General features: G+C 38.8%; 1 protein-coding gene across 4 annotated transcripts in view; it reads left to right on the top strand.

Moving 5' to 3' along the window:
- Positions 1–18196, top strand: part of LOC137290336 (multiple epidermal growth factor-like domains protein 10) — a 71244-nt gene extending 53048 nt beyond the window's left edge. For all 4 annotated transcript variants that reach the window (XM_067821185.1, XM_067821184.1, XM_067821182.1 and 1 more), the window contains 5 exons: positions 8707–8859; positions 15599–15745; positions 16855–16992; positions 17218–17329; positions 17426–18196. In XM_067821185.1, coding sequence (XP_067677286.1) covers positions 8707–8859; positions 15599–15745; positions 16855–16992; positions 17218–17329; positions 17426–17627 — 752 coding nt within the window. In that variant the 3' untranslated portion in view covers positions 17628–18196. The remainder of the gene's footprint in view (positions 1–8706; positions 8860–15598; positions 15746–16854; positions 16993–17217; positions 17330–17425) is intronic.
- The last annotated feature ends 1210 nt before the right edge of the window (positions 18197–19406 follow it).

The following is a 19406-nucleotide window of genomic DNA, read 5'->3' as shown; positions in this document are numbered from 1 at the left end:
ATTGCTCAGGCGATCATTCTTCATTTTCTAAACAGTGTCCAATTAGGAAAGAACAAATGGAGATCAATAGAATAAAATTTGCACACTATATCTCTTTTTCTGAGGCAAAAAAACTGGTAAAGAGATCTGATCTTCCAGAAAGTTATGCTACAAGAGCAAAAACATCATCGGGTTCTAGCTCTAAAACAACATCAACCACAGGCTGCCAAACTACCTTGACTTGGGTAAATTGTGATTCACCACAGCCTTTGTACCCTGCTATATCATCACAGACTGAGGAATCACTTCCTAGTACCTCAAAGTCGTCTTCTGATCACAAATCATCATCATCTCAGTCACATTCAAAGTCTCAATGAACAGCTGATAATCATCAAACGGTGAAAAGTAAACCGAAGCCAAAACCTGATGCTTCAAAACAACAAAGTGGCAGACCTCCTAAAGGGTCACAAAATAAAGTTCAATTCTTTAATAAATATGGGTCTCTTGAAGACATGGACGTTTCTGAAAACGTCCAGACTAGGGCACATAGCTTGTCGCCCTCCAAAAGAGTGCGGGGTAGATCCCCAATAAATCCCCCCAAAAGATAGTTTATTCCAATAATATTGTACAGTGGAACTGCAGAGGATTGAGGACTAATTTACATGAATTACAGCTATTAGTCCAAGATTTCACACCTTCAGCGTTATGTCTCCAGGAGACATATTTAAAACAAACAGATACATTTAACCTTCGTCATTTTAATGCATATCATTGCTTTTCACCTCCGGGTGATCGGGCCACTGGCGGATCATCCATTCTAGTCAGACAAAACGTTATTCAAAGCCCTGTTCCACGTAATACTAATATGCAGGCTGTTGCTGTGAGAGTTACCTTACACGTAGAGTTTACACTATGCTCTCTTTATATTTCACCATCTTCGGTGTTTGCCAAAACCGATCTTCAAGGTCTATATGACCAACTCCCGAAGCCCTGTATTATAATGGGAGATTTAAATGGACACAACCCACTTTGGGGAAGTGTGACTACAAACGCTAAAGGTAAGTTGTTGGAAGACTTTTGTTCTGACAATGATTTATGTATTTATAATGATGGTTCCAACACATATTTACACCCTGGTACAGGGACCTATTCTGCTCTTGACTTGTCATTGACAAATTCAGAACTACTAAATGAATTTGAATGGTCAGTTCACGATGACCTCTGTGGAAGTGACCATTTTCCTACTGTATTAAAAGCTGTAACTCCATCCGATGTTCCTCCATCATCAAGACGAAATTTTAAAAAGGCTAACTGGGCTTTATATGAAACACTGTGTGCTGAAACACTTAAACCTGAACCTTTTATTGACGTTCCCGATGCTATTAAATGCTTTTCTGATGAACTAAATTCCATAGCTGATGAGTGTATCCCAAAGTCCTCTGCAGTTCCACACATAAGAAAACCATGGTTCAACGATGAGTGCAAACAAGCTAGGGAGGCAAGGAAAAAAGCAGAACATTATTTCCGTCGCCATCCTATGGTGCATAATTTAAATAAATTTAAAATTTTAAATGCTAAAGCACGGCGTACTTTTAAACAGAACAAACGCCAATCTTGGCAAAATTATGTATCCAAAATAAATTCTCGGACACCCATGTCCAAGGTGTGGAACATGGTCCAGATAATTAAAGGTAAAGGTACTAAATCCACTGTCCATCATCTTAAACCTGGAGATCAGTTACTTACTGATAAATCAGATATTGCTAATAAACTGGGTGAAACTCTCGCTAGGCACTCTTCCTCTTCTATTTATTTACCTAAATTCCAGCAGTATGAAAAACAAGAAAAGAAAACTATTAATTTCAATTCTGATAATGGGGAAGATTATAATGAAACGTTTTCTATTCATGAACTCCATACTGCTCTTGATCAAGCTCATGACACTGCTACTGGAGCTGATAACATACATTATCAACTCCTGAAGCACTTACCAGAAACCTGTTTAGAGACACTCTTATCAATTTTTGATGATATTTGGACTTCTGGGAAATTTCCTTCTTCATGGTGTGATGCCATAGTAGTACCAATACCTAAACCTGGACGTGATCACACGGATCCGTCCAATTATCGTCCGATTTCATTAACTAGCTGTGTTTGCAAGACCATGGAACGCATGATATAAATAATCGACTTGTTTAGTACTTGGAAACAAATAACCTAATCACAGATATACAGTGTGGTTTCCGTAAAAATAGTACTGTCGATCACTTAGTGCGACTGGAATCATTTGTGAAAAACGCACTAATTCATAAACAACATGCTGTGTCTGTCTTTTTTGATCTCGAACAAGCATATGACACAACCTGGAAATATGGCGTTTTGAGAGATTTACATGATTTCGGTTTGCGATGTCGTTTGCCTCAATTCATAGCCAACTTTTTAAATGACAGACAATTTCAAGTTCGCGTAGGTTCTACTCTGTCTGATCATTATAATCAGGATCAGGGTGTTCCACAAGGCAGTATTTTGTCAGTCACACTTTTTAGTATCAAGATAAATAGTTTGTCAAAAGTTTTAAACGATTCAATTGATGGATCATTGTTTGTGGATGATTTTAATATTTCTTTTCGTGGTAAAAATATGCATACTATTGAACGGCAACTGCAGCTGTGTTTAAATAAAATAGATAAATGGTATCTTGAAAACGGCTTTAAATTTTCTAAATCCAAAACTAATTGTATACACTTTTGTAGAAAATGTAAACCGCATAAAGATCCTGAACTGTTTCTAAATGGATCTCCCATAAAAGTTGTAAAGGAGGCAAAGTTCTTGGGAATAATTTTTGACTCGCATTTAACGTTTCTACCACATATCAAATCCCTCAAAACTAAATGCCTGAAGGCACTTGACTTGTTGAAAGTCGTTTCAAATTCTAAGTGGGGAGGGGATCAAGCTACCCTCCTGCAACTTTATCGATCACTGATCCGGTCAAAACTTGATTATGGCTCCATATGCTTGTATATGGTGGAGCCTGTAAAAGCAACCTCAGGCTATTAGATTCTGTCCACCACCAAGGTCTAAGACTTTGTCTTGGATCTTTTAGAACCTCACCTGTTGCCAGTCTCTATGTTGAGGCTGATGAATCATCTCTTTCACAACGCCGTATAAAATTGTCTTTACAATACATTACTAAATTATATTCTAATAAATCTAACCCAGCCTATGACTGTGTGTTCAATCCGCTTTATGAACATTTGTACGACAAGAGGTCTTCTCTTGTTCCACCTCTAGGACACAGAATTAAACCCTTTCTTTCTTCGGCCGGCATTGGGCTGGAAAGCATAGCTCCCTCTCGTCTCCTTTCTTCTTCTCCTTGGCAGTTGGTTAGGCCACAAGTTGACCTAACATTTAAAAAATCAGAAACTAATGAATAACAATAAAAACAAGAATATAATCAATTAAAAACTAAATATAGCAATTATAAATCCTTATTTACAGATGGTTCCAAGGACGGTGGCGCAGTAGCTTGTGCCACTGTCATTGGATCGAGAACAATATCTTCTAGACTTCCAGATAACAGCTCTATTTTTACCGCAGAAGCTACCGCCATATTAACTGCTCTTAAATATATTCAAAGACACCCTAAACATAAACAATATATAATCTATTCCGACTCTCTTTCTTGCCTTTAGGCTACTAAAAATATGTCTTGTAAACATCCACTGTTAATAGAAATTATTGAATTGTACAATAATCTTGCTACCGGCAAGTGCAACGTCGTCCTCTGTTGGTTACCTAGTCACGTAGGCATTTCTGGTAACACAATGGCCGATCTTGCTGCAAAAGCAGCACTCAACAAATCTGTGACACCACTTCTTATTCCATACTCAGATTATAAAGCTACAATAAGATCTTATATCCGTCATCTGATGCAGAAGAAGTGGGACACCCAAGTAGGTATAAATACATTACATGAAATAAAACCTCATATCGGTTATACTTACTTGGGTTGTCAGTCCAGATTTGAGGAGGTCATTATGCGACGATGTTGGCCTTACGAGGTATACTCACGAGTATCTATTAAAAGGTGAAGATCCTCCGTTTTTTTCGTGAATTAAAATATGTATCCCTTGTGATGAAAGAATCACAGTCAAGCATGTCCTGCTTGACTGTGTTGAGTATTCCATCACAAGGGATATATATTTTAATTCACGAACTTTGAAGGATCTTTTTAATTCTGTTAGCTTTCATTTAATTAATGCATTTTTAAAAGAATTAGATTTGCTAAATGAATTGTAAATAGATAGATATTTTATGCTTGGAAGTTTGAATTAGTAACTTAGAGTGTTAGTGGCTGTATCCTCGAGGGGGGTTAAAGCACTTTGATCAAATTTGATCTTCCATTTTGTTTTAGCCGTAGAATATGTGTCATTTTACTTTGTAGCTAATCTTGCATACAATCACCAGCAGCTGAGGGGATGATGTAAATCCAGATAGGGACCATGCAGGTAGCAGAAGTACTGTAAGTCCCCATGGCCCCTAGTATGGTGATCTACCTTCAGTTGTTGGTGATCTATATAGCCTGTTTTTATATTGTATTGTCTGAATAGGAATATTAGTTTTAACTTTTCACGCTAGTTTTATTTCTTATTGTGATATTCTAGTTGTTTTACTGTCCTTCGTCGACAGGTTTTTTTCATATACATAGATATCTTTTTTAAGAATGCTCTCGTCACGATATGGCTGCAATACTGCCGATGTGACGTTAAATGTTAACTCACTCACTCACTCACTCACTCACTCACATATATTTCAAACCTCGCAGATTAATTATTTGGAGAACAAATGGCATTCATTTTATCAAAGACGTATATATACCTCTTTAATTGTATTATCATGCCATGAATAATAATGTTCAGACTCAAAGCACAATAACGGTGTACCCAAATAACTCAAATGTCATTGGTATATGATCTGATTCGGACCTTATCACAGCTGCTAACTCGATAACATTATTTCCGATAGAAGAAAGTGATAATTTTCGGACACATACGACCCTGTACATTGAGAAGCACTTACGAAGTATACTTTTCCATTACATACACCCACAAACATTGGCAGTGCATCAACATTCGGAATCATCCCACATATACATACAGCAGATATTAAATATTCTCCATGTCCAATTACTTTCGGATTTGGGTTCATGACTACCACACAAAGCATGTCTAAAACAATGAAAATGATTGAAGTTGTGAAAATAGGTATTGCTGAAACATGCCTAATTTGCTTTTCAACCCTATAACCTGTCCTGACATAGGATACATCTGAATATGGCATAGTATTATGGAGCATACTGTGTGTGTGTGTGTGTGTGTGTGTGTGTTTTTTTGGGGGGTTGGAGGGGAGGGGGGGAACATGTACACTTCTTAACTGCAAGGGGGGCTGTGAAGGTACGTTTTTCACATAGGCAGTAATGCTTGTTATTATATACACACTTGTGACACCATAATATTGTGTCTGCTGCCTGACCACATCAATTTGTGATAAATTGTGCTTACATTGGTTGAAGAATAGCATAACCTACAAAATGTTATAATTCTCAACTTTCAAAATGCAATATCTACTTTGTTCATTGTTGATCGATGCATGGTAACGTTGCGCACACCTTTCAGGCTTGTATATCATGATGATGTCATCTGTGTTAAACAGCAAGTTAGATGTGTACATGTTTAGTTTAATGCTCTTCCCGACAGTCTCTCATACTATTCACACTTACTTATCAGATGTGAGTGACCATTGCAGCAAGCGTCCATGTCCTGAATTTGACAGCCTAGTATGACCCAAACTGGGTCCTGAAATATACTGCTAGACATTGTACAAGAGCACCCTGTACTGGCGACGGTGCGTGTAGTGCTGAATGTCATGCAGGGTTGACTTTGTTTCCAATCACATGAGCTGTATACAGGCACGAAATACTTTTACCATATACCACATGTCCGTCACAAACTAGATAGGTGAGTGTGACGGACCCAATCTCTCATAAGGAACCTGATACCTGACGTGTTGTTTAACGCTGTAAATAGCAGCTTTACACCATAAAATAATTGAAACGTAAATCACCGGTGATTACTTAACCAGCTTGCAATCTTATACTAAGAGTGGAGTAGTGTCGATGTGTGTGTGCGTGTGTGCGTGTGTGCGTGTGTGCGTGTGTGCGTGTGCGAGTGCGCGCGTGCGCGCGTTTGTTACGTTTAAACATGTTCTTGTCAACAGAGTGTCCCAGTGGTAGGTATGGCATCAACTGTAACAAAACCTGTGGCCACTGTGCTAACAACGACACATGCCATCATGTTGCTGGGATCTGTGCTGGTGGATGCGAAGCAGGGTGGCAGGGTGACCTGTGTGTGAAAAGTGAGTGACACCACAGCGAAACGTATATAAACTACATTGTGTTGTTCAACGAACACAAGGAAAAGAAACCGAAAAATGCCTCTGCGAAAACTAATAAATGGTTGATCAAGATCACAGAGCAATATTAACAGCCGATGTGAAGTGTGACAGTCGCTGCGGCAACTGTAACAGAACATGTAATTCTGTTGATGGAAGACGTCTCTGGGGTTGTATCGAGGGATACAATGGTTCTCACTGCTTTATGAAGCTTCGCCATATTAATGGCTCTTAAATATAATCAAAGACACCCTAAACATGAACAGTATATCATGTATTTAGACGCTCTTTCTTGCCATCAGGCTATTAAAAGCCCATCAAGTAAACATCCACTTTTAACAGAAATTATTGAATTGTATAATAATAATCTTGCTACTGGCCAATACGACATCGTCTTTTGTTGGTTGCCGAGCTATGTTTGCATTTCCAGGAATGCCATGGCCGATCTCGCTGCCTAGACAGCACTCAAATCTCTGACACCACTTATTATACCATACTTAGATATAAATCTACAATTAGATCTTATGTCCTTGACCCAACGCAAAGGAAGTGGGACACGCAAATAGGTATGAATAAATTACATTAAATAAAATGTTACGTTGGTTATACCTACTTGGGTCAGTCCAGATTTGAGGAGGTCATCATGCGTGGATGTCTTATTGATCACAAAAGGTATACTCATGAATATCTATTGAAAGGTGAGGATCTTCCGTTCTTCATGACCATGTGATGAAAGAATCAGAGTCATGCATGTCTTGCTTGACTGTGGAGAACATTCTGTCAGATGGGATAAGTATTTTTAATCACGACCTATTAAGGATCTTATTAATAATGTCAGTTATCGTTATCGTCGTTATAGCGTTTTAAAAGAGTTAGAGTTTTTAAACGACTTGTAAATAATTAATTATTCTATTATTGGTAGTTCATTGTAGTAACTGAGATTGTTAGTGCCTGTACCCTCAAAGGGGGTTTAAGTATTTTAAAGTACTGATAGTGTACGTAAGTCCCGAAACATTAAAAGTAAATCTAGACTTACCTGGATTTTTAAACGTAGAATTCTTGTTGTTTTAGCCTTGGCTAACATTCCATACAGTCGCTAGCTGCTGAAGGGATGGTGTAATTCCAGCTAGGGTTCATGCAGGTAGCAAATGTACACTAAGTCCCCATGGCCCCTAGTATGGTGATCTACCTTCTGTTGTTGGCGATCTATAGCCTGTTTTTATATTGCATTGTCCAAATAGCGATATTAGTTTTAACTTTTCACGCTAGTTTTAAACCTAACTGTGATAATCTCGTTGTTTCACAGTCCTTCATCAACAGGTTTTTATAACATACAAATGTCCGGTGTGAACTGTTCTCTTCACGATATGGCTGAAATATTGCCGATGTGACGTTAAATATGAACTCACTCACACAAAATGCGTTGATTGTTGATTGCTGCATGTTAACTTTGCAAACACCTCCAAAAGTATCATAATAATGACATCTGTACTACAAAGTAGATATATGTATGTACATTTTAGTTTAATATTCTTTCCTCTCGTACTATTCACACTTTCTCTGTTTTAACTGATTTTTGCAGCAAGCATGTACGTCTTGCACTTGGACGACAAAACGGTACAGTCTACTCTCACCAGTAACATGGTTCAACAATGAACAATAAATAGCGATGTTTAAAGCGTATATTAATATAGTAGCATCAATTAATTTATTTCAGACCTATGTACAATACATAATGACTCAAACTGGAAAGTATTCAGATAGCTTGTCAAACATCTGAAACATGTTTCGAATGTAACACAAATAAGATTTTCACTCTGAACTGCTGGACTGAAAATCACATAATTACCAGAGAATGTGCTATATATATATATTGAGTATATATTGCGAAAAATGAAGTTTCCTCTACAGCTAAAATGATGATGTAAAAACACTAAAATCGTATGAAAGAGTAAAACCTTTTTTCAGTTAAAATCTTATATGCTGTTAAATAGTTTGCTTTCTTTTCATAATGTTCAAATCAGGTGAGTAGAAATAGGCGAAAGAGGTTAGATAAGGTGGGAACATCACTATTAAAACGGTATGTGATATGGCCACAATCCACACATTCAAGAAAAGTTAATGCTAGTTGGTCTTTTTCATTATAAAGAGAATCCTTTCAATGATACTAATAATGAAAGAATGTGTATAATAATACTGTGTCTATTATATCTTGTTAGTCATAACAATCCGAATGGTAAGAAAGATAGTTCACCGAACTTTGTTCCTTTGGTGCAGCGCTTCTAAACTGTCCTGGCGGAAGGTATGGACCAGGATGTAAAGAGGTCTGCAGTTCTCGCAACTGTAAAACACCATCACCCATGTGTGACGTCACTGGGGCATGCACAGATGGATGCCGGGAAGGATGGCAAAATGCAGACTGCAGGATACGTAAGATATGTTTTGAGAAATCTGTTTTTGTTTCAAATGTTCAAAAAATGCCACTTTACCTACATATATGGTTGAATTTACTTGACGTAGCTACTGAATAGCCTGGTTGTCTCCTTGAGAGGGTACGTAAGTCCCAAAACGTTCAAAGTTCAAAGTAAAACTTACTATTCCTTTTACAAAAACGTAGTATTTTTGTTATTTTAAATTTCAGCTAAACGTGACTACAATCGCGAGCAGCTGAAGGGACGGTGTAAGTCCAACTAAGGTCCTTGCAGGAAGACAAAGCAAAATAAGTCCCAATGGTCCCTAATATTGTGATATGCCTTCAGTTGTTGAGGATCTATATCGCCTATTTTAGATGGTATTGACTCCTTTAATTAAAATGTTGTACTTTTCCAAGCTAGTTACGTATTCATATGTGTGATACTCTGGTATATCTATTGTACATTGCACCCGTGGCGAGCCACCTCCTCGTGGTGGGTGCTGGGTAACGCCAAGAGCTCGCCGACACCCCCGTAGTGGACCCGGGGGGATATTTGGTCCACCAACCCGTTTGCCGTGGGTTGCGGCCCTGTGTCGGCGGAGGAAGGGATCCTGGTGGTTGAGAGCAATAGGAGCTTGCAACCGTGTTCCTGTTGCTCAATACACCACTTTGGCCCTGACTTCGCCTTGACGGGTGGTCGAATGGGCCCGGTTCGACCAATCGGCTGGTCATGCCAAGCCCTGTGCATGGCTTTTCTATATATGTCATTGCACAAATTTGATTTGAACTTGTTTTACTGTCGGTCTTGGCTTAATTGCTCATCTAAAATGTTTATTGATTTTGAAATCTGATGTTGTGAACTTTGCCTAGAGTCTTATGCCCAGAAGGCGGTGGCTCATGGGCCAATCTGGTGGGATATATCTTTTCAAGATATTTTCTGCTTGAGTATACCCTCCTAGTATCCTTGGTGCCGTCTGCAGGAGATCCACAGGCATGAGGCATCGTCCTTGTTGACACTCCATGGTGGGTGGGGAGCTAGGAGGGTGAATCATATATTTTTCTACCATGGCACACCCACTTAAAAAACGATCACACGAATCTGATGATTCGTTATCTTCAGATGATGAGTCGCGTACAACGTCCAGTAACCCTGATAATTGGCCTCGTTTCATTGTGATGTGTGCCCCTGAAGGGGGCCCTCTCAAGTTAAATCCCTTTGCTGTGTCAAAAGGCATTGAAGGTTTGGTTGGGGAGGTGAAAGACATTAAAAAGTTGAGATCTGGTTCCCTGCTAATCGAATGCAGGAAAGAAATACAGTCAAAAATTCTGCTCAAAACAAAGTCTCTAGCAAATGTTCCTGTAGAGGTGTCCCCTCACAGGACATTAAATACCAGCAAAGGCATCGTCCGTGATACTGGACGTTGCCTTTCAGACATGAGTGAACTTGACATAGTTACTGAACTACAATCACATGGTGTTACTCATGTTAAACGCTTTACAGTCAAAAAGAATAATGATGTCTTCAAGACAAATACTTACTTGTTTACATTTTGTCTCTCGATGCTTCCAAAATCTCTGAAAGCAGGATACTGCAACTTAAGGGTTGATACGTTTATCCCCAACCTCTTGAGGTGCTATAATTGCCAAAAGTATGGGCACGGATCCAAGTCATGCCACAATCCAGCTGCATGCCAACGATGCGCTGGAGCGTGCAAAGATAGTACCCTTTGTGATAACACACCTGTATGTGTAAACTGCTCTGGTTGCCATCCCTCTTCATCCAAGGAATGTCCTTCATGGAAGTTACAATCTAAGATTTCACGGGTGAAGCATGAGAAAAACGTTTCGTTCTTTGAAGCAAAACAGATCGTTCTGGCACAAGAACAGTCGGGCCCGAGTTATGCTGCTGTTGTTTCTGCTTCTGTGCAGGCCTCTAAACCAAAACACGTTTCATGCAGTTCAGTCGGTTGTCAAACGGATTACACGTGGGCTAGTACATCAGCTCCAACATTGCTGTCTGCTGAAATACAGGCGAATTCTTCAAAAGAAACTTCCAGCGTACAAACTATTGTTCAGTCTAAGGTATCCTCTGGGAAGGATTCATCTGCTTCTCAGAAACAGGCATCTAAATCAGACTCTAATGTGAAGTCAAATGTGAACATTACATCGAGATCGAGCAGTGAAATCACGAAGAAAAATCAACGTAACAGGCCTCCTAAGGGGTCTAATGATCAGGTCCAACTATATAATAAGTTTGGATCACTTGAGGCCATGGATGTGTCCGACCACATCCAAGGTCGGACTCATAGCTTGTCACCCACAAGGAAAGTGAGGGGTAGATCTCTTGTACATCCACCAAGGAAATAATGTCTTCTGCTATAATTCAGTGGAATTGTAGAGGACTCCGGAATAATTTAAATGATCTACACTTATTAAACCAAGATTTTAAACCGTAGGCGTTCTGCATCCAAGAAACCTATCTGAAACAGAGAGATAATTTTGAGCTCCGTCCCTTCAATGTATACCACTCCTTTTCTCCTCCGAGTGATAGAGCTTCTGGTGGTTCATCAATCCTGGTGAGGAACAATATTATCCATAGCTCAGTACCACTAAAAACAAATCTTCAAGTTGTTGCAGTCCGACTTACATTACAAGTTGTTTTTACTTTATGCTCTTTATATATTCCGCCTTCATCGGCTGTCCAAATAACTGATCTGCAAGATCTTTATGATCAACTACCTAAACCCTGTATAATCATGGGTGATTTAAATGTCCACAGTCCACTATGGGGTGGCATTAATACAAACACCAAAGGTAAATTACTAGAGGAATTTATTTCAAATAATGATTTATGCATATATAATGACGGCTCAAATACGTATTTACATCCTGGCACAGGTACTTATTCAGCTCTTGATTTGTCTATTACTGATTCCAACCTATTAAGTGAATTTGAATGGTCAGTTCACGACGATCTCTGTGGAAGTGACCATTTCCCAACAATATTAAACCCTGTGATCCATCTGACGTTACACCATCATTAAGATGGAATTTTAAAAAAGCTAACTGGCCTTTATATGAAACATTCTGTGCAGACAAACTTAAACCTGAACTTTTTAATGATATTCCTGATGCCATACAATGTTTTTCAGATGAATTGAATAATATTGCTGACGAGTGTATACAAAAGTCCTCTGCAGTTCCACATGTGCGAAAACCATGGTTTAATGATGAATGCAAACAGGCTAGGAAAGCACGGAAGAGAGCGGAACATTATTACCGTCGCCATCCTATGGTCCACAATTTAGACAAATTCAAAATTTTAAATGCTAAAGCAAGGCGTACTTTCAAGCAAAGTAAACGCCACTCTTGACGAACCTATATATCTAAAATAAATTCACGCACACCGATATCAAAGGTGTGGAATATGATCCAGAAAATCAACGGTAAGGATTCTAAATCTAGCATTCACCATCTCCAAGATGGGAAACATTTATTGACTAATAAATCAGACATTGCGAATAAACTTGGTGAGACATTGGCAAAACATTCTTCCTCATCAAATTATGTACCCCAATTTCAAAAATACCAAAATCAGCAAGAAAAGAAGGTTATTAATTTCAGTTCAGATAATGGGGAAGATTACAACGAAACTTTTTCGATACATGAGCTTCATACTGCTCTTGACCAGGCTCACGATACTGCTGCAGAAGCTGATAACATACATTATCAACTTCTGAAGCACTTACCGAAATCCTGTTTAGAGACCCTTTTAAATATTTTTGATAGTATTTGGACATCTGGTGAATTTCCTTCTTCATGGCGTGAACAGTTTATCCAAAGTTTTAAATGATTCGATTGCCGGATCACTTTTTGTGGATGATTTTAATATCTCTTGTCGTGGTAAAAATATGCATACTATTGAGAGGCAACTGCAGCTGTGTTTAAACAAAATTAATAAATGGTGTCTTGAGAACGGTTTCAGATTTTCTAAATCAAAAACTAATTGTATACATTTCTGTAGACGATATAAACCACATAAAGACCCTGAACTATTTCTAAATGGCACTGCTATTAAAGTTGTAAAAGAGGCCAAGTTCTTGGGATTGATTTTTGACTCGCATTTAACGTTTCTTCCCCATATCAAATCCCTTAAAGCTAAATGCCTGAAGGCACTTGACCTTTTGAAAGTCATTTCTAATTGTAAGTGGGGAGGGGACCAAGCTACCCTCCTACAACTTTATCGATCATTGATCCGTTCGAAACTTGATTACGGTTCCATCGTATACGGTGGAGCTTGCATAAGCAGCCTTAAACTTCTTGATTCTGTACACCACCAAGGTTTAAGACTTCGTCTTGGGTCTTTCCGAACTTCACCTATTGACAGTCTCTACGTTGAAGTCGACGAACCATCTCCTTACAATACATTACTAAATTATACTCTAATGATTCGAATCCTGCATACAACTGTGTGTTCAACCCACTTTATGAAGATCTGTATGACAAAAAGTCTTCTCTTGTTCCACCTCTCGGGCACAGAATTAAACCCTTTCTTTCTTCGGCCGGCATTGAGCTGGAAAATATAGCTCCCTCCCGTCTCCTTTCTTCTCCTCCTTGGCAATTGGTTAGGCCACAAGTCGACCTCACATTAACTTCTTTTAAAAAATCAGAAACTAATGAATTACTATATAAACAAGAATATAATCAATTAAAAACTAAATATAGCAATTACAAACCCTTATTTACAGATGGATCCAAGGCCGGTGGCGCAGTGGCTTATGCCACTGTCATTGGATCCAGAACAATATCTTCTAGAATTCCAGATAACAGCTCTATTTTTACTGCAGAAGCAAACGCCATACTAACAGCTCTCAGATATATTCAAAGACACCCTAAACATAAACAATATATAATCTATTCCGACTCACTTTCTTGCCTTCAGGCTATTAAAAATATTTCTTGTAAACATCCACTTTTAATAGAAATTATTGAATTGTATAATGATCTTGGCCAATACGACATCGTCTTTTGTTGGTTACCCAGCCACGTAGGCATTTCAGGGAATACACTGGCTGATCTTGCCGCCAAGGCGGCACTCAACAAATCTGTGACTCCACTTCTTATTCCATATTCAGATTATAAACCTACAAGTAGATCTTATATCCGTGATCTAATGCAGAAGAAGTGACACACTCAAGTAGGTATCAATAAATTACATGAGATAAAACCGTATATTGGTTACACCTACTTGGGTTGTCAGTCCAGATTTGAGGAGGTCATTATGCGACGATGTCGCATTGGCCATACGCGGTATACACATGAGTACTTGTTAAAAGGTGAGGATCCTCCGTTTTGTATCCCTTGTGATGAAAGAATCACAGTCAAGCATGTTTTGCTTGACTGTGTTGAATATTCCATCACAAGGGATAACTATTTTACATCACGAAGTATGAAGGATCTTTTTAGTAATGTTAGTTGTCATTTAATCATTGCGTTTTTAAAAGAATTAGATCTGTTTCAGAACTTGTAAATAGATAACCGTTTTATGATTGGAAGTTGAATCAGCAGATAACATTGTTAATGGCTGTATCCTCGAAGGGGGTTGAAGTACCGTAAAATTATTGTCCTCCTGAGAGGGTACGTAAGTCCCAAAACATTTGGAATCAGATTTAATCTTCCACATTTTTTAGCTGTAGTATATGTGTCATCGTAATTTTTGGCTAATCTTGCATACAGTCGCCAGCAGCTGAGGGATGGTGTAAACCCACCTAGGGACCATGCAGGTAGCAGAGGTACTGTAAGTCCCCATGGCCCCTAGTATGGTGATCTACCCTCTGTTGTTGGCGATCTACGGCCTGTTTTTATATTGTACTGTCCCAATAATGATACTATTATTTTTTAAGTTTCCACACTAGTTTTAATAATAACTGTGATAATCTAGTGGTTTTACTGTCCTTCGTCGACAGGTCCTTCATAATATGCATATATATTCTTTTTGTCACGTATGTTCTCGTCACGATATGGCTGCAATATTGCCGATGTGACGTTAAATATTAACTCACTCACTCACTCACTCTGCTTAAAAACTGAAATGATCATCGGCTTTCACAATCAATCATTGAACATTAGCTGAGTATTACGCGTTGGCAGTCAAACCTGGTTGTGTCTCGTTACACGTGCCGACGTTATTCCACCAGCCGTTTGTCATCCGTCAGTGTGAAGCGTGAAAACAGAAATCATATTACATGATAGTTTCTTAAAGAACGTTTTCTGCGGTCGGCCATTAGGCTTCATATTGCAGGTCCTGTCAGGTACAGAGGTTGCAGGACCATATATCGCATTTATATTTTGTGGTTATCCCTACTTCATGTTATGCAATTATTCATCACTCTCATTTGACCCAGTCGGACTGCCCAGCTAGGTCCATACATGTACTTATGTTCCTAGTATGGTGATCTGCCTTGTGACTTATAAATCTGAACTCACTCATTCCCAGTCCGACTGTAGTTATTTTACTGTTCTGGGCAAACAACAGGTAGATCTAAGTATATTAATGTTTTATTTGCTGTTATTCACATTCGCATTTCTTCGCATATGCATTCATACATTTGCAAATATACACTTTCTACTGTCGCGATATGATATGAAATACTGTACATATGCCTATAAATTCTTACTCACTCACTAATCGGTCACATAAACTTCTTCTGTGTGTAAGAATGCACGTCATGGTTTTGTAATTTCTTGTACTCTTAGCTTGTCCAGGCGGAACGTACGGTTCTAACTGCAGCAAGTCTTGTGATTCACGTCAGTGTAAAACTGCTCCAACCACCTGTTATCACGAGTCCGGAACCTGCCCCACAGGATGTCGGGAAGGATGGATCGGAGTGGACTGTACTCAGAGTAATGTATCACGAACCTAACCTCGTTCGTTACGTACGCTTAAAACGAAGTGCATTAGTGCACTTAAATAAAAGCCACCACTAAACATAATCATTTGTATGATAACACTTGTGCCATCAAGTACTAAATATACTGGGAACAGAAAAAGAACAGAACTGGCCAAAGTGCTATGTCATACAACGACTTGCTGAAGAGGAGCGATATCGACAAACAACGTGTCCCATAACGCCATCTCTAAACTATGATCAACGACTCATGCCACATCTGTATGGTAACAAATACCAAGATCTGCACCATATTGTTGCATGATTTGCACCAAATGCGTGCGGCAACAGTTTCTATGACACGGCAACCAGATGAGGATATATGCCATGGTCATACTGTTCGTACCCACAGTGGGAGGCAGCCATTTTCAGATACATACCTGGGTGCTATATTGTTCACTATATATCCGAAACAGCGATCAGGAGTTGCATGGTCTAAGGACCATTCCAGAATTAACCTGTATGAAAGTTATGGACGAGTCTGGGTTTTCTACGTTGCCTTCAACGTTTGCAATAAACTAGATATATGAGGTGGACGGACGGCAGTGAAGCCTATTTCACAGACGGAATCTCACAGACATGTATAGCAGGTTAGATGCAAAGTTTTCCAAGACATGGCTATTGGCTGAAACCCTCCAACTAAAACGCTTTTTCAGTATTCACAATACTGACAAACACGTGCATGTTCCACTGTGTGAACCATACGTGTAGTTTTTGTATGTTCAGGATATGGCAGTCGCTTTGCAAAATCGGAATCCTTGAAATAGTCAAAACTGAAATATATAACACAATTACTCGTAGCTAAGTAGCTATGCACATACCACTGACAACTCACGATAAGTAGTTTCACCTATCAGTCCTCAAATAATTAAATACACATTATGTTCAGTGCAAAATATTCTAGTTTTTTTCAAGTTTTCTATAATTTGATGCAAAACATCCTTGCAGTAGCGAAACATAAAAGATGCTCCACGTTCTAGTCTAAGATACTTGATATGACGTGTCATAATTAAAACATGTTCTAGTACCATCTGATTACTTAATACCTCAACTGCCTACCTCCAGGATGCAAGCCTGGAACTTATGGGCCTGACTGCAGTCGTTGTGGATACTGTGACGTCACGTGTAATGTTGAAGATGGACGTTGTCCAGGAGAATGTTTGGATGGCTTCACTGGTGACCGATGTGATGTAGATGTCAGAGGTTTGAGGATTACTCAATATTCTGGTTTTTATATGTTTGAAATGAGGAAAAATGCAAATCATTATCTTATAACCAAGTGTATATGCTGTTAAAATTATCTATAGATATCATTAAATACGGTTTATGTTGACAATGTTATATATCATATACATTGTCACCTGCAGACTTTATATCATGACATATGCAAAGTATCAATGTAAGTGAATGTGTTTCATATCATTGTAGACTCTGTTGTCAAAATTGGCGTCATTGGAGGAGCTATAGGAATGGCTATAGGAATGGTGGTCATGCTGCTGCTTGTTGTTGGGCTGATCATGTGTCTGCTGAAACGTGGAAGGTAATCTTCTATAACATGTTTCATGATTAAAAGATTGATACAGCTGCTTGATAAGACCAACATCTGTAACATTTCCACCATACGTTTATGTTGCAGGCTGAAATGGATTTCCTCAAATGGACCAGAGCCAAAAGAAGGAAGAAAGAAAGGTTATATTGAGGAAATTCCTGCTCATACGCCAACTCCTGGATCGGAAAACCCAGACTATACTGAACTGAATGATGTCAGCAGGGAAAGAGAGGAGAAATCACCGTACGATGTCATTCAGAACCAAGAATATGAAAATAATATAATTTGAGAAAGATTGTATGTATTGTACTGCCGATAGTCTCAGAGGTATCCATTATAATCAGGTCTTATCGAAGTTCTAAGGTCACAATTTGACACTCAGAAATCAATAAAGAAATAAAGTGCGAAGACCTGACGGATAAGTAAAAATAGATGTTTGTTCCGTTGCTCTTAAATGATCTGTCTGGGTCCTGTATTCAACTGAAGAGACAGTTATAACCTTTGACCATACACGTAAATAGCATTGAACGAAATAGGTAGAACTGCATCTGATATATTTCAGCAATTGATGATTGAAAAAAGTGATGGAGACAAGTCGTAGATGCTATCAAAATGTCACTGCGCAGAAGAAGAAAACACGACTATTATCAAATATAGTAGGTTCGATGTAAAACGCACTTAGAATTATTTAACGGGTTTTTTAATTTGTATCACATCAACACTGTTATTATATTAAGCATAGTGTATCCGCGTCACCAGCAGTGTCTCTAGTCGTCACCGCGTTTGAACAAACATGTGCATAAAATTGTCATAATTTGCTTGCTTGAAGGTTTAATAAACTCCAGCTTCAGATTCTAATCTGTGTCGTTTCTCCTTCTAGACTTGTCCTTAGTCACGGGCAACCCATCTACAAAGGCACATTATCTCCTTCCCACTGCAAGTTAAAACAAGGACAGTATAATGGCATGTGGTGTGACATCATCCTGTTGGAAAATGGGGAGATTGTTCACTGTAATCTGACTGCGGAATGAACGTCGTTAGATTCCAACGCTACGTGACACTCATATTTATTGGGTAAGAGTGCTCAAAATGTTCATTTTGTACTCGCTCACTCTCTGTGAAAGTGCACAGTCCAAGAAGGACAGAATATTTTGAGGTATGTAAAGGGAGCTAACTCTTGTCACTTGGAAGAAGACCAGCATTGTGAGTAATTGTACTGATGTACTATGATCTTACTCTTGTAAGTTGGACGCTGTAATAGTACCAATACCCAAACCTGGACGTGATCATTCGGATCCATCCAATTATCGTCCGATTCCATTAACTAGCTGTGTTTGCAAGACCATGGAAGGCATGATGAATAATCGACTTGTTTCGTATTTGGAAACAAATAACCTTATCACAGATATACAGTGTGGTGTCCGTAAAACAGAAGTACTGTCGATCACCTAGTGCGATTGGAATCATTTGTGAAAAACGCGCTGATTAATAAACAACATGCTGTGTCTATCTTTTTTTGATCTCGAAAAAGCATATGACACAACCTGGAAATACGGCATTTTGACAGATTTCGTTGGCCTGAATTCATAGCAAACTCTTTAAAAGACAGACAATTTGAAGTGGGTTCTACCCTGTCGGATCATTACAATCATTAAACAATAATAAATAAACGGTGTCTTGAAAACGGCTTTAAATCCAAAACTAATTGTATGCATATTTGTAGAAAATATAAGCCACATAAGGACCCAGAACTGTGTCTAGATGGCACGCCCATTAAAGTTGACAGCCCATACGTCGAGGCTGATGAACCTTCACTTGAGCAGCGACGTATAAAATTAGCTTTACAGTATGTAACCAAACTATATTCCAATCAATCGAACCCTGCATATAACTGTGTGTTCAATCCTCTGTATGAGGATTTATACAATTAGAAATCTTCTCTTGTTCCGCCTCTTGGTTTCAGAATAAAACCACTTATTTCTGCTGCCAGCATTGATCTGGACAATATAGCCCCTTTCCGTCTTCTCTCTTCTCCTCCTTGGCAGTTGGTTAGGCCCCAAGTAGACCT

This window comes from Haliotis asinina, chromosome 7 (assembly GCF_037392515.1).
Source record: "Haliotis asinina isolate JCU_RB_2024 chromosome 7, JCU_Hal_asi_v2, whole genome shotgun sequence".
Lineage (NCBI taxonomy): Eukaryota > Metazoa > Mollusca > Gastropoda > Lepetellida > Haliotidae > Haliotis > Haliotis asinina.
Note: the sequence above shows the minus strand (reverse complement) of the source record. Positions and strands in the feature narration are given on the sequence as shown.